This window comes from Prionailurus bengalensis, chromosome B4 (genome assembly GCF_016509475.1).
Source record: "Prionailurus bengalensis isolate Pbe53 chromosome B4, Fcat_Pben_1.1_paternal_pri, whole genome shotgun sequence".
Classification (NCBI taxonomy): domain Eukaryota; kingdom Metazoa; phylum Chordata; class Mammalia; order Carnivora; family Felidae; genus Prionailurus; species Prionailurus bengalensis.
This window is the reverse complement of record NC_057358.1, coordinates 134,491,807-134,513,204: the sequence shown is the minus strand read 5'-3', so window position 1 is coordinate 134,513,204 and position 21,398 is coordinate 134,491,807. Positions and strand designations below refer to the sequence as shown.

General features: G+C 52.7%; 2 protein-coding genes across 3 annotated transcripts in view; one reads left to right on the top strand and one right to left on the bottom strand.

Annotated features, from left to right (window-relative positions):
- CHADL (chondroadherin like) overlaps nucleotides 1-3,047 on the top strand; it is a 12,239-nt gene extending 9,192 nt beyond the window's left edge. Inside the window, exon 6 of the mRNA XM_043562707.1 lies at nucleotides 2,828-3,047. Coding sequence (XP_043418642.1) covers nucleotides 2,828-2,854 — 27 coding nt within the window. The 3' untranslated portion in view covers nucleotides 2,855-3,047. The remainder of the gene's footprint in view (nucleotides 1-2,827) is intronic.
- On the bottom strand, nucleotides 460-21,398 carry L3MBTL2 (L3MBTL histone methyl-lysine binding protein 2). 2 transcript variants are annotated; one of them, XM_043562708.1, is made up of 17 exons: nucleotides 21,264-21,398; nucleotides 19,184-19,427; nucleotides 17,661-17,794; nucleotides 14,081-14,204; nucleotides 13,234-13,313; nucleotides 11,511-11,628; nucleotides 10,951-11,085; nucleotides 10,591-10,679; nucleotides 7,255-7,486; nucleotides 6,741-6,817; nucleotides 6,459-6,563; nucleotides 5,644-5,791; nucleotides 5,157-5,239; nucleotides 4,599-4,833; nucleotides 4,051-4,116; nucleotides 2,904-3,020; nucleotides 460-2,518 (listed from the first exon to the last, which is right to left on the bottom strand). In XM_043562708.1, exons 1-17 carry the CDS (start codon nucleotides 21,285-21,287, stop codon nucleotides 2,406-2,408), a joined length of 2,124 nt encoding a protein of 707 aa, XP_043418643.1. In that variant the 5' UTR covers nucleotides 21,288-21,398; the 3' UTR covers nucleotides 460-2,405. The 2 variants fall into 2 exon arrangements, with proteins under 2 accessions (XP_043418643.1, XP_043418644.1); XM_043562709.1 differs by having other exon boundaries at nucleotides 460-1,098.

Below are 21,398 nucleotides of genomic sequence, written 5' to 3'. Positions count from 1 at the left end.
GCCAAGTGTCCAGACTGGGTGACGGGGGTGTGTGCGTTTGCACCCGGTCCAGTCCGCACCAGGGAGCCACTGCAGATCAGGCAGCAGTGGCACGAGGCGGGGAAGGGGTGCTTCAGGAGGATCTCCCAGCCGGCAGCCCCCCTGCCCCCAGGACTCCAGACCAGTTCCCTCCTAGGGCAACTGAGGTGCAAAGCTGGTCCCGTGTCTGGAGTGTAAGCATCTCCGAAGCCAACAGACACCTCCACCCAGGATGGAAGAGACAGATCTTTAGGCCCCAGCAACACAAGTTTCGTATTTTCGTGTCACGCGCTCACACTCACTGGGGTAACTTAGGACCAGGCCACTGGGGCAGACAAGGCACAGGCCCAGCCTCTGGGGAACTCAGGGTTTTGCAGGAGAGGAATGGCAGAAATGTAAAGAAGGATCATCCAGCATGTGGTTGCTATGGAGATGGGCCACTCAAAAGATGACAGGCAGCATTTATTCATCGTCCTCCTGTGTGAAGCCAGCCTTCGTAATCGATACTGGGAGGTGCCCGATCACAATACACTCTGCTCTAAGAAACGGAAATCTGACAAACGACTTCAGGAAGTCCGGGGAGGCCAGTTGAGGGCTGGAATGGCAGCCAGACTTGTCCTCCGCCCCTGCCATCCTTATTGGGGCACGCGCAGGCATCACTTCTTCATCCAGGAAGGAGCTAAAGGTTATGATCCTATATGGTCCAGTTTCCCCAGAAGCCCCGGAGCTGGCCCTCCAAACTGCAGGGGCTTTGGGGGCGATGAGCTAGCTTCAGCTGGGAACACGACCCTGCAAGCCCTCCGTGGGTGCACAGCAGAGCCAAAGTGCATACCCAGGCTGTCTTCCTCCTGGCGCTGGGGTGGGGGGGTCTAAGGCCACTGACCCATCACCGCCCAGGTCTGGGGTGTAAGTAATAGCAGGGGAGGGCATGGCCCCTCTGTCCTTGATCTTCACAGGTTCCAAATCTAGTCACGTTCTGGGGAATGCAGGTTGCAGGGACAGGCCACTTTCTGGGCCTGGTTTCTACAGCGGGCGGGCTTTCCTAGTGCCTTTAGCAAAGGAGTCAGGATCAAATTCTCTCTGGAAGAAATGACTGGAAATCAGCTTCGCTTAGGCGGGTCACCCCATCTCTGGGGAAGCCCAAACAGCCCAGGTCCTGAACAAATGCACAGCCAGCACCCTACCCAGCAAGCACAGGCGGTGGCAGCCTGACCAGCTCAGAGGAGGCAGCTGGACGCCCACAGGAACCCACCTGGCAGCGCCTCTCCACCCAAAGACAGGAAATAAAGGTCAGCTGCCCCACCTTACATTTGGGAAGAGTTATTGGAGAGACAGAGGGAGGGGACAGTTTCCAAGGAGGTTAACTGGGAAAAATGAAAGCAACTAAAATTTGGGCAGACACTAGGTGAACTTCTAAAATGTACTATCAGAGAGGGGCATGGACAGGAAAGGACAGGGAGCCAGGAAGCGTGTCCCGTTACCCTCATCTCCCTTCCTCCAGGGGCTCCCTTAGGGTCCCCTCAGCCAGCAGAGCGACCACTGCCCCTCACCAAGGCCCCGCGACTCTCTCCCTGTCAACCAGGAGAAGGGCAGGTCCCAGCCGAGCTGGGCTCCGAGCAGGTGAAGCACAGCTCTGGCGGCCGTCTCCCTTCCGGCCCTGCTGCCTCTGCAGCCCCCTCCTCCAGCTCCCCAAGTGGCACAGGGGCCTGTGTGGTCCTCACCTCCCCAGGTCCCCGCTAGCCTACCCTGCCCTGGGGAGCAGACTCCACCTCTACACTGTTCTAAGAAATGGGGGTCAGTACTCATGTCAACAGCAAAAACAGGGTCAAAGTCATCCCACAAGTCACCGAAACCTGTATCCCGGTCACTGCTTCTTAGCTGCCAGGGCTGGGTGCCTGCACGGCTCCCTGATCTCCCTAGGGTGCGAGAGGCAGGGTGCCAACCCCAGAGGCGAGAGGCTGCTCCACGTGGCTGCTTTCAGGCACCCACGCCACCCACCACCAGCCCGCAACGGCCTCCCCCTCAGAGCTGCTCCAGGCCTTTATTACAGGACTTGCTCAGACACACACACCCTTCACGGACTTGTCTTGCAGTGTGACGGGGGGCAGCCCCCGACCCCGGCGGCCGAGGGGTGTGGTGGGTGTGGAGGGAGGTTGCTGTAGAAAGAGCTTTGGGAACTCTAGCTGGAGGAGACACTCAGAGACCAACGCGGAGGCCTCAGGCAGTGCCAGTCACTCAGGCCTCGCCAGGGAGGAGGACAGAGGTCCTTGGGGGCCTGGCCTTCACAGCACCTGGCAGAACTTATGCAAAAAAGGCTCATTCTCCCGACTAAAGTGGGGTGAGGGGCGGTAGCAACAGAGAAGCCCCGGGCTGGCTGTGGGGAAGGCTCAGTCGTCTGTCTCCTGTTTGATGTTCTCGATGGGAACAGGCAGCTCTGGACTCGGGGCTTTGTCAGGTGTGGCCATGTCTAGATGCTCTTCCTTCACACGCACAGCAATGACTAAAGAGGAAGGGAGGTGGGGAGGGCGGGGAGAACAGAGTGAGTGTGCGTGAAACTCCGGAAGGGCAGGGGGCTCAGGCTCTGGCTCCCTGTGAAGGGGGGCCCTCAGGAAGTGGCGGGGAGGCGGGAATGGCGCCTTGCCCCTGCGGGGCGGGCCGCAGAGACGGAGAGGGCCCGGCTGGAGGTGTGCGGCTCCGTTCAGAGTCGGGGGTGGGTGTTTGGGAAGCTCTCCAGGCCCAGTGGTCCAACAAGGACTGCTGGGTGCCCAGAGAAGTCCCTTCACACTTGACTCTCCTCTTCTGTGCCCAGGTGGGGAAGGAGAAGGGCCGCCTCTGAGCACTGGCGCAGGCCGGCCCTGCCTTGATCCCGCCCGGGAGGCTCTTACTCTCTTCAGGAACAGGCTCCGATGAGATCTTCTCGGCGGCCTGCAGGTCGTCCTCCAGCAGGGGCTTCTTGGACCCCTGTCTGAGGGGCCGGGTCTTGCTCGGTGGTATTCTTTTCCCTTTGAATAAAAACAGAATTAAACCCAGCACAAGGCGGTATCCACGTGCGGCTTGAAGGCTGGGTCTCAGCCAGCGGCGAGCAGGGGCGGTGACATCAGAAGAGCCAATCTGGGGGAACCAAGGGCCTGAACGCCGACGCTGCCCCTCAGAGCTGTGTGCCCAAGGCTCAGAGAGGCTCTCTCCAGTAGGGGGTTAACACCACCCCGTCCTGCTTGCGGAGCTTCCTTCCCTCTTCCGGTCTTTCCTTCCCTCACCTGTGAAGTGACTTTCGCAGCCCCACTACTGTGAACAGTACAGGGTCTTCCCATGTGATCAAACCCAAACCCTCATACGACCTTAATCCCACACAGGGACCCCGTCTGTTTCCTCCTCATTTCTGGACAACCTCTTCTGTGTATGGTGCCACATCGTGGAGATGACCTCACGGCCACACGCCAGCGGCTCTGAAGGATGGCTTTACCTTCTCTCCTCCCTACCCCGCCCCACCTGCTGTCCCCTCAAGCTGAGCCCACACAGGGCTCAGGATCTGTTAAGAGTGGGGGTATCGCTTCTCGGCCTTTTGGCTAAGATCAAGTGTTAAGAGTGGGGCCTCGCCTAAGGAGAGGACACCAAAGTTCAGTGGCTGCCCTCTCATCCCTGAGTGTCACAAGGGAAGAATGGCAGGCTTGGGGAGAAACCGCCACCCCCTCCATACCTCACACTTTCAAACAGCCGACGGGGTTGCAGCGACTCTGACCACAGGGCAGCAGAGACGGGGATCCCTCCCCCCTTTCTCGCTTATAATTACAATCTCTTGCCTTTTTTCCTCGCCATCCTGACCAGTGCCAGAGACTGAAGACTCCCTGTGTGTCCTCGGGTCCCTTAAGACATAGGCTGACAGGTATGTTGGGGCCAAAGGGCAAGGAAGAGGAGATGGAGGGATCGAGAAGAGTGCTACCTAAGTGGTGACTCCTGCTCTACGTCCAGGGACACAGGCCCAGCTGGTCCCAGGCCCCACGCCAGCCCCGCCTGCTTCAGTGCATCACTTACTTTTCTTCCCAAACTGTTTCTTTTTCTTCTTCGTGGCCTCTTTGGCCTTCAGAGGTGTGGTCGGCTCTGTTAAAAGATGAGAGTAAGAGGTAAGAAGAGAGTTCTAAGAGAACAAGGTATAGGCACGTCCCAAGACCCCCTGCCCACCCCTCACTTGCCTCCCCTACACATGGGACACCCCAAGAAGGAAAGCCAAAGTTGGGCAATGAGAATGGGGGAGGGACTGGAGAGCAGCTGTCCCTTCTTCCCACCCTCGTCACCAGGGCTGCTCCGAGGGACCTGGGAGGTTTACCTGTGTGCACAAGGGCACGAGCATATGACAGAGTGGGCAAGATCAAGGAAGGCGCTCTGCAGGCCAGAGGGAGAGGGAGACAGAGAAGTCAGGAGCGGGAGGTGGGGACACGAGGGCCACTCTAGTTAGAAGTGGTCCAGGAGACTTCTCGATCTCATGCCAAAGAATGAGGTAGGCACGGGGCAGCGGGAGTGGTTGGCAGGAAGGAAAAAGGAAAGCAACGTCAAGAGCCTCTTGGGGCCGCGAGAGCCCAGACCTGCGGCCACGGGTGGCTGGAGCTGGTAGCCGGTGAGCTCACACCAGCCGACGGGGTAGATGTCCGGAGACTCACAGTCCACCCACTGGTCGTATTCGCTGTCCCAGCCGTCAAAGTGGATGCTGAGGAGCCTATGCACCACCCGCTTCACCGTGGCCACGCAGATGAGCCGGGGTTCCATCAGGTCCACGGCCTCCAGCTTCATGCCCACCTTGAAGCCGTGGTTGGGGCAGTCCTAGGGACGGGAGGAAGCAGCAGTGACCATGGCCAGCTCCCGGCCCCGGTGGGGCACAACTGGGGAGAGGCAATGGGCTGGGAGCGCCTGTGGGGAAGGGTCCCTTGACAGTGATCCCGCTGCCCTCTGCTCCCAAGCACCAGTCCCTCCGGGAAAGGGACCGGCTCGACTGTTAGGTAGAATGCCTATGGCAGAGTTTGGGACTTCTCCCCGGAAGTGGCTGGTCTCCAGAGTACTGACTCGAGGGAAGAGAAGGGGGTTGGAATTAACACCCCGAGAGCAGGCAGGGCCACCCAGACCCCGTGCTTCCTCAATTTCCTTACCATGTTAAAGAGTCTCGATGGAGCTGCTTTTGACTTGGTCTTCTCCAAGTAGGTGTCCCAGCTGAAAGTGTGTGATTCGTAGCCTGGAGAAGCAGAAAGTATAAACGTGGAGGGAAAGGGGGGGAGGCAGGAGGGAATCCAAGAAAGGAGCACATGCCAAAGGGGCACCTGCAACTGGATCAGGACCCAGTCTGGAGTCTCCCCAGCAGCCTTCTTCTCTCCTCCCCGGACTGGTACCTGCTCTAGGACCATGGTCCTGTTGTACAGGTTGTTCACTGCCCAAAGGAACAGTTGGAGCTCTGCTCACCAAACCACACACTAGTCATAGAGCCCGGTCAGCCCAGTGTAAAGGCTGGTAGTGTTGGCCTTGGGTGGCTCAGACACCTTTCCAATCCACTCTGAGACTCCAAGCCCCAGGGTCTGGCTTGGCCAGGAATCTGGGCCTGTGGCCGCACTCTACCCTTTCTGACTGTAAGGCCGGTCTTACCTTTAGGTGGTGTGAGCTCAATGTCATTCTTTTGGCAGAAGGTAGCTGGGAAGATAGCGTGGGAGGAGGCATGGTAACAGAACCAGTCTGAGCCATCTGTGGAAGGTCCCCCGTCCACACAGATCATGAGGTAGCCGTCCAGGAGAACCTAGCGGGTGGGGAGAAGGCAGACACCACGGTATCATGAGCTATACCCCCATCCAAGGGGCAGGTGGCTAGAGAGCCGGCAGATCAGCGGTGTGCGGAGAGCTAGATCTCGGCCTTCCCCGAGCTTCTGCTTTGGAGCACTCAGCGCCCCTGTAACCCGTACGTGTGACATTATTTACCTTCCTCACTGGACAGCAAATGCTGTTCCTGCAGGGACTACATCTTTTTGCCAGTGTTTTCAGTGATGAGCACACAGGCCCAGCCTGGAGAAGTCTGGCTGGATGGACAAATCAGCATGTCCCCCAGGGGCCATTTGCTCCTCAGGTTGCAGCAATAACGTACAGTGTGCAGCAAAGTCAGCATGGCTGTGGCTCCAGCCCTCAGAGGAGAGGACACGAGGCAGCGGAAAGGCCTCCAGGGAGGCTGACGGCACGGGGCCTACACCTGACACAGGACCAGGCTCGGGCCAGGTGTTCAATAAGCACCTGTCCATTGTGCCTCGGATCCGACACGAAAGCAGATGTTGAGCAAGGAGCAGATGAGCCCTCTCCTCACAAAAGTCCGGTACTCCAGGAGCAGCCGGAGTGGGGAAGGTGTGCAGAGCTCGGAGCCACCTCAAAGGCTTCAGAAAACCGCACTAGAGGCTGTAGGGTCAGGCCCAGGCTCACCTTGCAGATGGTTGCCACGCAGATGTTGCCCAGATTCAGGGGGTCAATGGCTTCCAGTTTCATCCCTTCCTCAAACCAACCACCTTCCGTGTAGACAGCTCGAACCTTAAAGGAACGGGGCAGCTGGGGAATCTCTGGGTGGCCCAGGTGGAGGGTGGGGGAGCAGGCCTCACCTGCCATAGGCTTGGGAAGGAGACGGGGGAAGGAAAGGAACATCCCAGGGTCCCAAGGTCTGGAATGGACCTACAGACAAGACGAAAGGCTCCAAGGGCTATGCCTCACCTTCTTGAACAGGTAAGGAACAGCATCACAGTAGATTTTCCGGAAGGTGGGATGGTGGGCCATGTCACTGCGCCTCTCTTTTGGGAGCAAGGGAGAGAAGGGAGTTGAAGGCTGCCAACAGGGCCACCTCCATACTATCCGCAGAAATGTGGAGATTGCCCTGCATATGCTCTAACCTGTATCTCAGCACCCCCTACCTGCCTATCCCCCCAGACCGGAAGACAGAAAACATCAGGAGCTCTCTGTAGGGACTACTGAACCCTTCAGATCCAGATGCTTCCCACATCACATGGAGAGGATGGGGTCTGCAGCCTCTGGGTTCAGATCGATCATACCACTTACAAGCTGAGTGACCTTGGTCAAATCACCCAACCTCTCTGGACCTTGTTATCACCAACTACATGATAGAAATGCTCACCTCTACCACAGAGGATTGTTGTGGGGTATAGAGATGCTCCTACCTAGGACCTGGGGCAGCAGAACCCGTGTCCCGCTGGCCTGGGGCTCTGCTAACCTGAAAGCTTGATGCCATGGCCAACACGCCGTGACCAACCCACTGGGTGGATCAGGGGGCTCCACATGTGGCACCAGAAGTCGTCATCGCTGTCGCCATCCTCATAGAGGAGCCGAAGGCGACCCCCAATTACTGTGTCCACAACGGCCATGCGGGTCCGTGACACCTGGGCCTTGTCCACCACCTCCAGCCGCATGCCTTGCCGAAAAGGGTACTTCATGCTCTCCACCATCTGCAACATCAGAACACAGGCCTGCTGTGGTCTTGGGGACCCTCCCCCCGCCCCCACCTTCCTGTTGTGTCTCTTAAAAGTAACCAGAGATCAGGGAAGGTGTGTGAAAACCACACTCAACACTAAGTCAAGGAAGTGAGCAGATGAGCCTTCCCTTCCCACCAAGTTCAACCCTTGTGGGATGGGAACGCCAATTGGAACCCTAATTCCCCGGAATGATACCGAGGAGCAGCACACAGCTTACAACATATGCACCAAGAGGCCAGTCAGTCAATATGATGGCAATGACGAGATCCGTTTCAGACTAAGGCAACGGGTACCCCAGAGAGCTCAGGTGACTTAGCCGCACTTACCCAGAGCCATTGGTGCCATAGCTGAGCCTTGCAACTGTCCTAGGGTCCAGACTTGTGCTCTTTCCCACTTCCTGCCACCTCTGGGCAGATGGCACATACTACACTCGTGTCCAGATAACTGTGTCTCCAAATGTCAAATTATAGCTCTGAACTCCCTGGGCTGCTGTTCTGAACGGCTTTCCTACTCTGACCCAGCAAGGGATGGGGACCAAAATACCCACAAGCTGTCCTTAGTGCCCTGATGGCAGGCCACGATAAGGGGTAGGAGATTCTCTTGGTTCACTGTGACTTTGATGCTGGCCTGCCTGGGGCAGGGAAATGGGACCAGTGAGGTCCATAGGGCTTTTCCAGCCCCACCCAGCCTAGCCCTGGTGCGGGCTGAGCAGTGCGATTTCAAAGCCCACCAGGAGGGGGAGCACCTCAGTGATCACAAAGCAGCCACCAGGAAAAGCGGACAGAGTCCTACACCACAGACCCTCAAGGCCTGGAACACCCCCAGACGGACTGCCTGACTGGCTCATTTAGGAGACTCAGGTGAGGCCTGGGTTGGGGTCCCCTGGGTTACCTCCCCCTCCTAGCCCTTCCCGTCATTCCTTTCTTTTGCACCCACCCAGCGCAGCCCACAGCCCAATACCACCTCGGTGCCCCTTTTGGTTAGTGACACCCAGAACTTGAGCCCAGGAGGGGCAGAAGTCGGGTTTGGTAGGATTCATTTCTACCTCCTCGGCTCCACGCACACAACTAGGCACAGAGTTAGTGCTCAGTTAATGTTTTTTTCTCGCCTGACAAACACATGTACACACCCTTGGCCTTGGCTGGTGGGTCTTTCATTCAAGACACTGTACTCAGCATTTCATTCAAAACATTGTACTCCGGCCCTTATCATATTGCGGGCATCCACGGAACTGGACTGGATGTGGATCAGGGATTCGTTTACAAACCCACCCCCTTTATCCTCCTTGCTGCCAAACCTCAGAGGCAGCTGCTTCTGTATCCACTGCAGGATTGGGTATGTGACACCTAGTCACTATGTGCTTGCTGACCAGTTCACATGGAACCATGCTCTGCCACTGAGAAATCAAGCTCATTTTAGTTTGAGCAGAGAACAGGCCACCTTGATGACACTAGTGGCCCGCACCACCCACGATCATCTGCCTTGCCTTCAGACAAAGGCCAGCTGAGTGAATTTCAAATGCCGAACCCATCACCCATGCAAGGCATTCTGAGAAGCAGAGGAGACAAAGCTTATGGTTTTGGAAAGGGGGTATGAAAAGATAAATTAGCAAAATACAGAGAAATAAAGAGTAAATGGATGGTACCCAACAAGATCAAATAAAGGAAAATTCATTTCTACTTTAGGAAAAAAGCCAGCAAATGCTTCCTTGAGCTACTGGAACCGTTCCTTACCAAAGGCCCACTCTCCACCAGCCAGGCGGTGGCAACCTCTTCACCAGGCGTCCGGTACCTTGGATGAGATGGGCCCAACTTCTATTCCTTCCCTATTTTCAGCTGTTGGCTTCCATACCACCCACACCCTACCCATCAGGGTAGAATTCAAATGCCTTTTCTCCATGAAGACTTCCTTGATACAAGGCCAGTTCAGCCATGTGTCACAGCAGCACTTGCTCTGCGTCCCCCTGCTCACTGCTGTGAAGCTTACCACGGCAAGGTGGGAAATGCACCTGTGAGCACCGACCAGGAGCCTCAGAGGCAGCCCAAGCCCCTATGCGAGCGAGCCCCACAACAGGAGGTCTGGCATACAGAGGTGGGAGACACTAAGTCTCCACCATGAATCCTGTACTCCCTTTGAATTTTTACCATGTGTGTGATTTTTTAAGTTAAAGAACTAAATTTTTAAAAATTAAAATCAAAAGCCACAGCAATGATTTGGAGGCACACCTCCGGTTCATAATCAAGGCTATTTATAATTATTTCTGTGCTTAGAGGTGCCTGGCTGGGTCAGTCGACAGAGCATGCGACTTCTGATCTCAGGGTTGTGAGTTCGAGCCTCACGTTGGGTGTAGAGATGACTTAAACTTAAAAAATGTATATATATAAATAGAAATATATATATATGTATACACACACACACACACACACACACACACACACATATAATTATTTCTGTGCTTGACTTTTTTCCTCTGCCAGACTGGAGAGTCCTAAATACAGGGTCTGTATTCCCACAGTTCCTTGTATCCATGTACTTAAAATCTATGCAACGAATGCTCTTTGAAAATGCTATGAGCAAAGGTAAGGATCTGGAGGAGCAAACAAGAGATAAAGCAACATGACTGACGTGGCTGGATCACAATCGGGATTGGTGAGGAGGCTGACACTAAACTGGGAAGGGAGAGAGCAACCAACATCCTTCCTTGAGAAACGGGAAGCTGGTGGGGCGCTTGGGTGGCTCAGTCAAAGTGTCCGACTTTGGCTTAGGTCACGATCTCATGGTTCATGGATTCAAGCCCCACGTCGGATTCTATGCTGACAGCTCAGAGCCTGGAGCCTGCTTCAGATTCTGTGTGTCTCTCTTTGCCCCTCCCCAGCTCACACTCTGTCTCTCTCTCCCAAAAGTAAATAAACATTGAAAAAATTAAAACAACAACAACAAAAGAAACATGAAGCTGCTAAAAACTGTCAAGCAAGGGAGTCTTAGGGAAAATACTCCAGTGAGTAGCATGGACAGAGAAAATGGGAGAGGGGCAGGAAGGAGATCAGTTAGGAGACCCCAAGGGCTCACTGCCAGACCTTGATATGGAAATCCACAGGAAGCGTCCTGGAGCCCACCAACCGTTTCATGAGGTACCCCTTCCAGTCGGTGAACTTGGCATGGATGGCTGTGGAGACACAGCAGAATCCTCGTTACAAAGCCTGGCAACACTCCCGCCAACAGGGGGTGCCAGAGCAACTGATTTCTGCCTCTTCAGGCCAGCAATCACATGTTTAAAACCCGCTGTACCACCTGTCTGCCCCAGGGCCTCTGGAACTGGGGAGGACAGGAAGCAGGCTGGCAAGTGAGTTCTGCTCTGGTCTAACCTAAGACAAAAGTGCCCCCTTCTACCATGGGCTCTGCAGGAACCAGGACAGGGAATGTTCTCATCAACTCACTCCGCGGGGGCACCAGGATCTTGCTGTTGATGGCACACCAGCCAATGGGGTGGACATCCACTGTTCCCAGGTTGCACCAGAAGTCATGGCTGGCGTCATTCTCAAAGCCCTCATACCGGAGCAGTACCCGGTACCCTGAAAGAAGGAAAGGGCACCAATGAGGATGGGTGGGATGGGGAAAGGTATATTCTCAGGCCTTCCCTCTTTTCCAGCCTAAACTGACTCCTATTCCAAGAACTCCTTCCAGGCAAGTGGGGTCCCTGTTGTCCACAACGGTCACAGCCAAAACAAACCCATGTCATGTCCTGGGAAAGCAGTATGGCACCGCATGAGAGTTAATTTTTTATAGCCTGATTCTTCCTGGGAAAAAACTTAAAAGGGGGAGTTTCTAAACTTGCCATGCTTTGTGGCCTCCTGGAAGCCAAGAAGGGAGGCAGAAACTCCAGTGGGTGGGCTTTGGGTTTGATGCAGCCAACCTCTGCTTGCAACACTGCCCCCCCCGCCGTATGGGGATGTCAGTCTTCAAACTCAGACCCTGCCTTGGCCAGAGGAATACCCACCTGCGGCTTGAATGACAGAGGCAATCCAGTACACCCGGCTGGGGAGCACAGCGTCGCTATTGAGCACCTCCACCTTCATCCCCTTCATCACGTCCTCCCACTGGTCATACAGTGGGACCTGTGTGGGCACAAGAGCATTTGGGGGGGGGGGGACAGTGAGCTGCCTGAGCAGACAGGGAAGAGTGGCTGGCCTCATGAGTCATTGTGGCCTTCTCTGCCCCTCAACTTCTCACATCACTCACTGTCACTCCAAGCCAGGCATGGGACTAGGGATGAAGAGATAAGCAAAATGAGTCCACTGTCCTCAAAGAGCTGATTCAGGGCATGGGGTGGGGGCGATGGGAGGGGAGGGCCGGTGCAGTGGTCACACATCCAGAGTCATCCCCAAGTACTGATCTTTACAGGACCGCCTCCTCACTGTATCATCTTGGGCATAGCACATCTGTGACAGTTTGTGTCAGTGATGACACCTCCTAGCGCTCGCCACATCGCAGTGACAGCGAGGCACTGTCCTTGGCACAAATACCACCTCTTTCAATCCTCACTCAAGCCTGGCCAGTAGTGTCTCAGCTATCACCACGCCGGCTCTCACAGTGGTCTACTCACACATTATTTCTGGCACATTCTTTTTCTACCTCTCCAACCCGTCTTCTCCTCTTCAGATGCTCTCCATCAGCAGCGGACCATTTTTGCTGGCTTTTCCGGTATCTAAACCTCACTTTGAACCAAGAGCATCTTGATTCTCCTTTGGAGAAATTCACCGTTTTTTCATTCTCAGCCCTGGCTTAAGCTATTCGGGGTATCCCATTCTACCTCTCTGGCCAGAGAATGGGTCTGTCACAGAATCTAGAAACCATTATGCTACCCAGGCGCAAAGGGGCCGGCCTGGCAGAGCTTATCAAATCCGGTGTGTTGAGTGCAATTGTGACAGAATTCCCCTGCAGTGAAAACTCAGGGCAAAAGAGCTTCCTACTAAGGAAGGTGTGAGCCTTGGACTAGAGTGAGACTAGCATGGGACTAGAGTGAAACTAGAGTGAGACTTTCCCACTGTCCCATGTCCACGGCACTCCACCGGGAGTCCAGGAGCTGCTAGGATGTGACTCTGGTCAGACGACTCCACGAGTCAAGAGGCCTCCTCCGTGACTTCCTGGGTGTTAGCAAACTGGCTTGAAAGGCCAAAGGAGAGCGTGGCTCTAGGTGGCTCCCTGGCCCGCAGGCTACCACAGGCTGCACGTGCTGCCTGCGCTTCCACTCCAGGCCTAGCACCCCACCCCTCCTCCTGGCCTCACTCTTCTGGGGCTTCTCTGTGCTGAAATGGGCTCCAGGAGGTATCCACATCTGCCTCCCAGGAACCCGGGGGCTCAGGGCAGTCCAGAAGCACCAAGCTTTCAATGGGAAAACACGAACACAGGGGAAAAAAGAAGGAAAGGATTTCTAGCACGAAGCTCCAGTACGTAAACAAGCAGAGTGAGGACCTCAGAGAGGAAGCGCAGTGCTAGAAGGCCTCAGTGAGGGTTTGTGGGAGGACTCTGAAAAAAAGGTGGACAGAAAGGGAAACCGGAGCAAGTGGCAAAGTTGGACTGCGCCCACCCAGACCTCATCACCGTTCGCTCTCTGGTGCCAGTGCCCAGCTTGGAACGCTTATGAGGCTGGCGGGTGAGACAGGTGGCGAGCACCCGAGTTCCCGGCTTGCTCCCCTGCCCCCCATCTCCAGGACACTCACGTGCTTAAAACAGCTGACAGGAGCAGCTTTGTAACTGTGATCCTTCAGGAACTTCCCCCAGTCGAAACCCAAGACCAGCGCTGCAGAGCAGAAAGAGAAGAGTTGGAACCTGACGCCCAGGAGCCATAGAAGCAGGTCCTTCCCCACGCAGGCAGCCCCATACCTGCCCCACTGGTGGCCATCAGAACAGGCCTGGACCTTATCCAAAGGGTGACAGACTCTCGGGAGTAGAGGAAGGAAGCATTCAGGGGGAAATGTCTGATCTTTCTTCCCCGGAAAAGACAAGGAAATTCAAAGGCCTTTGGGCTTAAATTCTTTAGACCTCCCTCAACCTCTCATTGGTCACAGCTGATTGGAATGGATGGGAGGGGCACACACGTAGGCCCCTCCAACCCTTGTGTGTCTAGAGCTCAGCTACAGCCAAAAACAGACCACCTAGAGCAGAGTTGCTTATTGCCTGCACGCTTAGAAACTGCTGCGCACACTCAGAAGGTTACTTTCTTTATCCCGCCACCCCTCTCCAAACCAGACAGGGGTCTCCACTGCCCATGGGACACAGAAGCCACAGGGCTAGGAGCGATACAAAAGAAAAGCAGCAAATTCTGGGTTTCTGAACTATCAAGAGTAGGGGTCCTAGTACTTCAGAAGTGACTAAAGGGATTTTCTGGGGTAATTTGCACAATCCCTACCAAATAGGGAAGATGGCAGTCCACAGTGAGCCTGGGGCAGGACACTCTGTAGCTGTCCTTTTTTCCCATTCCCGGCTCCTAGGCAGGGCCAGCCCAGGCCTGGCACCCCATTCCCAACCCCTTGGCAGCTTCTGAGCACCAGTGTTCTGCTGTCTTACCATCTTGCCCAGTTGGCGTCCCATCTGCCAGCTGTCCTGTCCCTTGGGAGTGGAGGAAGGCTCCAATTTTGGCAGACCAGGCCGCCTTGTGGAGGACTTTGGCTTTCTTGGTAGGTGGTTTTCCCTGGAGGGAAGAGAACACGTGGGTAGCCTAATGGCTGAGAATGGAGCGCTGGATCTGGAAGGTCTGGGTTTAAAATCCTGGGATTCAGTCCCTCAACCTCTTCAGTTCCTTCATTTGTAAATCAAGTGCATAACAATAACAATGCTTGGCTCAAAGGGGGGCTGCAAGGATGTGAGTTACCGTCTGATGCCTGGCATTCAGTAAGTGCTTAGCTATTGTTCAAATGCGGAGGGATAGGTCACTTGGAGCTACAGGGCAGGGAGGGACACTTGTATCTTTTCTGTCTTTTAAGCCTTTGTTTCCTCCAGGGACTTTTCCCAGTGGCTTCAACTCTCAGCCATCTCCTTCATCAGGTGCTCCCACAGATTTATGGCAGACAGTGGGCTTCACAGAGGTCTAGGAGGCAACATTTTGTACACATATGGGAATGTTCTAGAGCAGGTCTGTGGCTTTCATCAGATGCTCCACGGGGCCTCCCCAAGAGTGAAAGGCCACTAATCTAGTCTACAGCTTGTAACTTAAGCACTGATCAGAAAGGCCCAGAGAATTTATTTTAAAAAATCAGTGAAATAAAAATGTGAGTTTACACAGACCTGGGGAAAAGTCCTGGCTCTTCAATTTGTAACTTCTTTGAGTACGTTACTAAAATTTTTTGAGCCTTTAAAAAAATGTTTTTTAACGTTTATTCATTTTTGAGAGACAGAGAGAGACAGAGTGCAAGCAGGGGTGGGGCAGAGACAGAGGGAGACACAGAATCCAAATCAGGCTCCAGGCTCTGAGCTGTCAGCACAGGGCCCGACGCAGGGCTTGAACTCACGAACCACGAGATCATGACCTGAACTTAAGTCGGACACTTAACCGACTGAGCCACCTGGGCGCCCCTTTTGAGCCTTTAAAATAGGAATTTAAGGGGCACCTTTGTGGCTCAGTCGGTTAAGTGTCTGACACTTGATTTCAGCTCAGGTCATGATCTCACGGTTTGTGAGACTGAGCCCCATGCTAGGAGCCTGCTTGGGATTCTCTCTCCCTCTCCCTCTGCCCCTCCCCCTGCTTGCTCAAAATAAATAAACATTAAAAAAAAGATTAATAGGGGCACCTGGGTGGCTCAGTCCGTTAAACGTCTGACTTCTGCTCTGTGCTGGCAGTGTGGAGACTGCCTCGGATTCGGTCTCCTTTTCTCTGCCCCTACCCCGCTCGCACTCTGTCTCTGTCTTTCAAAAATAAATAAACGTTAAAAAATAATAATAAAATAGGAATTTTTAAAAAAATAATAAAAAATAAAATAAAATAGGAATTTAAGGGGCATCTGGCTGGCTCAGTAAGTACAGCATGCAACTCTTGATCTTGGAGTTGTGAGTTCAAGCCCCATGTTTGGTGTAGGGATTTCTCTGGGGGAAAAAATCTTAAAAAAATAAAACAGGAAACTTTAAAAATTCTTTTTTTTTTTTTTAATTTTTTTTTTCAACGTTTATTTATTTTTGGGACAGAGAGAGACAGAGCATGAACGGGGGAGGGGCAGAGAGAGAGGGAGACACAGAATCAGAAACAGGCTCCAGGCTCTGAGCCATCAGCCCAGAGCCCGACGCGGGGCTCGAACTCACAGACCGCAAGATCGTGACCTGGCTGAAGTTGGACGCTTAACCGACTGCGCCACCCAGGCGCCCCTAAAAATTCATTTTTTTATTATTATTTTTTTTAACGTTTATTTATTTTTGAGACAGAGAGAGACAGAGCATGAACGGGTGAGGGGCAGAGAGAGAGGGAGACACAGAATCGGAAGCAGGCTCCAGGCTCTGAGCCAGCAGCCCAGAACCCGACGCGGGGCTCGAACTCACGGACTGTGAGATCGTGACCTGAGCCGAAGTCGGACGCTTAACCGACTGAGCCACCCAGGCGCCCCTAAAAATTCATTTTTAAGAGAGCATTGGTTGGTTGGATTCAGTTAGCAAGTATCCCTGAATTGTAGCTATTAACAATACTATTTATTAGGTCACTGAGGAGAGAAATTTTTCTATGCCCTAACTAAAATCTACACAGTGAGGGAAACAACAATGATTATGCACAAAAGTGAGAGAGAAAGTATACAGAAGCACAAAGCAGGAGACATGGTCTACTGTGACTTTCAGAGCAGTGGGTCTCAAACTTTGCTGCACATGACAATTACCTGGGTGGGGCTCTTTAAAGCCCCTATGTCCAGGGGGAACCTGGCTGGCTAGGGTGGTAGAGGCAGCGCATGAGACTCTTATCTCAGGGTTAGGAATTAGAGCCCCATGTTGGGTGCAGATTACTTAAAACAACAACAACAACAATAATAATAATAATTATAAAGCCCATGTGTCCAGGCCACACTCCATCCCAATTAAATGAGAATCTTTGGGAGTAAGACCAAGCATCAATATTTTGTTACTACTTCTTTTAAAGCTTGTTTATTTTTTTTTTTTTTAGTAATCTCTACACCCAATGTGGGGCTTGAACTCATGACCCCGAGATCAAAAGTTGCACCAAACATTAATATTTTAAACACTCTCCAGGTGATTCCAACGTGCAGGCAAGGTGTGAGAACCGGTGTCATGGACGGTGGCCATAGTTACCAGGACACAACACAACATTAGGCGCCTGAGAGCACATTCCAGTCCCAGTTCTGCTGCTCCCCCAACAGAACCACCTTAGGTAAGTCCCTCTTCCTCTCTGAACCTCAGCACACTTCTCAACTAATGTGTGGGTGAGGCAACACATCTCTTTAAGAATCCTTCCATTTATAAAACTTCTATGAATGTCAATAATAAACTAAAGATTAGTAAGACTTTCTAGGTGGCTGCCTATGACATGGAATCAGAGACCAGGCATCAACTTCCTAAACCCACCGTGGCTGGTAAATGTATGCCTGTCTCCTAATTTCCTTTCAGAGCATTTATAAAGGTATGGGGCGGGGGGGCACCTGTGTAGCTCAGCTGGTTAAGCATCTGACTCTTGATTTTGGCTCACATCAGGATCTCACCATTCACGAGGTTAAGCCGGGCGTCAGGTTCTGCGCTGATAGCACAGGGCCTGCTTGGGATTCTCTCTGTCCCTCTCTCTCCCCCTCCCCTGCTCATGTCCTAGCTTTCTCAAAATAAACAAACTTAAAAAAAAAAAAAAAGTATGAGGCAAAGACCAAAGGGCACCAGACTCCCCCAAGGCTCTTCTTTTCTTTAAAACTTACTAAAGGCATTAGACTCCTGGGGGCAGGGGAAGGTGGGGATTGAAGGGCACCTCTATTAGTGTGTAATTTACAAATTGATTCCCCTGCAGGCTAAATTTTGAGAGCATAATAAATAGCAGGAAATTGACAACCTCAGACAGCCACAAGCAAACTCCTTCCAAAGCTCTCTTGGCCCCTCTGCCGTCAGCCAGGTGGGTGTTCCTGTCTCAGCTCCCAGGGCCCCAGGAAATGTCTTTCGAGTAACTGCCTCTTACCTGTAATCTGGCCAAGATACTGGCTTTCTTGGAGTTGGAGGAGTAGCTCCTAGAACAGGAAACGCTGCAGAATCTCTTTGTCTTGGAGAAGAAGGCTTCCCTTGTACCCACGATACCACACATCTCACAGACAGCTGGGAAGAGAACTTAGCACGTGACCCACCTGATACGGTCACCCCAGATCAAACAAAATGATGGGCCCTTCAAAACCCGAACAGCACATTAACCAGGTGAATCCAAGCCCCCACTCAGACTGACAGGCCTGGAACAGGAGGACGAGGTTTGTATACAACTGAATCTGCTTTGCCTGAGGTAAGCTGCCTGGCATCCCTCGGTTATATGTCAACAGTGGAGCTAAGGCAAATCCACAGGGCAACAGGTGAGCATTGGAAAGTTTGTAAAGAAGAAAATGAGAAGCTAAAATGCCATTAACTTCTGTGGGTATCTTTTCTTCTCATCTGTACAGACACTGAACTAGATCAATGTTTCACGCCTGACATCATATTAGAATCACCTGAGTAGCTTTAAAAATACCCAGCCTGAGATTCTAATTAACTGGTCTGTGGTGGGACAAAGGCATCTGTAGTCTGTTAAAACCTCCCCAGGTGATCCTAATGTACAGCCAGGCTAGAGAACACCTGAACTCCACAGTCTCTGATGGTTCTTTCTAGTTCCAAAGTTCTAAGATTCTAAGAGAATGGCTGGAAGAAGACAGAAGGAAGGAAGGAAGGAAGGAAGGAAGGAAGGAAGGAAGGAAGGAAGGAAGGAAGGAAGGAAGGAAGGAATAAATAAATAAATAAATAAATAAATAAATAAATAAATAAATAAATAAATAAATAAATAAATAAAAAAAAAAGGCAGGGGTGGGGGTGGGAGAAGACTGGTAGAAAAGAAGAGTCAAGTGGCAGAGTATTAGAGTTTCAGGCACCAAGGGACAGGACTATCCTCACAGACATCTAGCCTGTCTTCACAGGCAGTCCACACACTGGAGGCCCTGACACAGGGGTCCAGCATCTGTCCGAGCATCACAGCTCAGAAGGTAACTAGCTTCCAGATGATCCATGGGAACTGTCATCAGTAATCCTCTCCCTCGGGGGTCACTGGATTCTGTATTCCCCCCACACCTCACATCCAACCCACAAGCTATTCCTTGACCTTCCCCAGATAGTAATCAGAACATTTTAGGTGTTCTTCTCAACATCCAGGTTTAAAAATCAACCAGCTACTCACCCAAATGTAAAAGCACCATATTAATGACTGGCATCTAATATGTTCCAAATAAATATAGTTGTAGGAAAGAACAAAGGAAATTGCAATTTGAAATCAGACTGCAGCAGAGGAAATACCCTTTGGGGCTACTTGGGGTACTTGTGTCTCTGTCACAGGCCCTTGGACATCAGAGCAAACGGCTCCTTACACCTGGATGGCTCTGCCCACATGGCCTATGTTCCCCCCCCCCCCCCCGCCCCTTCCTCCATAGCCTCCCGAAACCTCCCCATCTTCAGGGGACACTCTCAAAGCACCTGGCTCAGAACCACTGCCATCCAAGGAGCGGGGAGTCCCAGGGCTGAGCAAATGCAGGGGAGAGGTGGGCAGCTCCCCTGCTTCCCGATCCTCATTTTCTGCTTCACTTGACTCCTCCAGATAGGAGCTGCTCTCGCTGCCCGCACTGCTGTTATAGCTCCGGAAACTGTCATAGCCACCAAAGAGCTCCAAATCGTCCTCCTCTTCCTCTTCCTCCTCCATAGGTTCTGAAGATGGAGCTTCCTAATGAAAGATACAAACCAGGCAGGAGAAATCAGGTCTGACTTAGTGTATGCAGAGGGAGGCTGCAGGTGGGCTCTCAGCTCCCTTTTCCAGTTCTGAGCCAAGTTCCACCTCTGAGCCAAGTGGCAGGCAGAATCAAATACCCCTTTAGCAAACACCAGGCTCCTTACTCTTGTTTGTACAATTCTTAACCGCAACTCATCAGAACAGCTTAACGAGACAGAAAGTCCGAATTAGGAATTTACCAAGCTCCTCCTGTGGATTCATAAATGATGACCTTTTAACATGATTCAAATAGAACACAATGATGTGAAAATACTCCACATTATCTCGTAGAGACTTCCTGGGGAAGACGTATATTGGAAAATCATTCTTCCCCCTTCAGCATATGTACACCAAAATAATCTCAACTCAGAAACCATTTCAGCCATAGAAAAGTTCATCTGGGGTGCAGACTGCCTTGAGGAGGAATTGGGAAGCAGATGACACGCTAGTCTTAGCACAGTGGTATGTACCATAGCTCTGGACTCCGATCCTCACTAGCTGTGGGTCCTTGGGCAAGTCATTTAACCTCTGTGGGCCTCAACTTTCTCATCTATGAAATAAGAAACGTAGTTGGCGGACAGGATGCGAAATGGAAAGGAGATCCTGCATATCAACCTGACTGGCATGTAGTGGAAGAGGTCGTAGGGCTCAAATACGGTCTCTACTGCTGACTACTACCTGTATGATCTGCAGCAAGTCAATCCCTCAGTGCATCAGTTCCCACACCTGTAAATGAGGGTAACACCACCTCTTTCAGAAGCTTTGCGGGAGAAATAGGGGGAAGACAAGTACAGCACTCCAAACGGCTTACAAGTAGCAAGTGGTCAATACACGTTGGCAATCATTACTGGCTAAAAGCACGGGCCTTCAAAAACCAGATCTGCCTGGGTTTGGATCCCGTCTCTACCCGTCTCTGTTGACTGTGTGCAAGATATTGAACCTCGCTGCTCTCGGTTTCTTCATCAGGGCAACGGCGACAATACGCCTTCTTTAGAGGGCTGGTGTGAAGACTGACGTATGCAAAGCCTAGTTCTGTTTCCAGCTGGTAGTGACAGCTCTACAAAAGCGAGCTATTATTCTTATTCTCCTTCACCCTTATAGAAGTTTTGGGCTATTCCGTTCTGGGTTTACAACTACACACGCCAACGTACTAGAAAAGAGGCCGCATTTAAATAGGAGGTGACCAGAAGCCAAAGGATTCCAGGGAGCGTGGGTTACAGGTTGGAGGAGAGCGGGGCAAGTTTCGGAGCCGGACAGACGGACTGAGTGCCCATGTCCTTCACTTGCCAGCTGTGTGGTCTTCCTGGGGAGTCACCACCTGTCTCTAAGCCTCGGCTACTTTAACCCTAACAACGAAACAGTAACACAGGATTGTTGTGAGTACACTAGGAGATCATGCACGTGAACGCTGCAGGCGCGGAGTTTTTATTAAACTTTCAAGCCCTTCACGTCCCCACAGGAGATGACGGGCCTCCTAATCCCTAAAGAGACGACCCCGAGAGAGGGAGGACGAAGAATATTCAGGAGCTTGGAGATCCTGAACTCAGTTCCCTCTTCCCCCAGGCCGGGGAGGCAGTTCCGCCCTCAACCACTCGCCGGACGTGGGCCCCAGCAGTGTGGGGGCCAAAGGCCACGCCAATCGCCTCTGGCCCTGCTCAGCCTAACTACCTCAGTTTATCCATCCTTCCACTCTCCACCCTCCAGGCGTCGCTAAAAGGCCTAAAGAACGGTCGCCCGTGCGAGGCTCTCGGGGTTCCCTTTCCCGGTCGCGAGAAATCCTCTCCCTCTCACCTCGACGCCCCGGGTCTTCTCCATGAGACCTAACACCGTTTCTTCAACCGTCACCAGGTGCAGGAAGCCATATTGGCCTCGCGGCTCTACCCGAGCGCAGTCATTGGCCGCCTCCCAGGGCCGCGGGCCAATCAC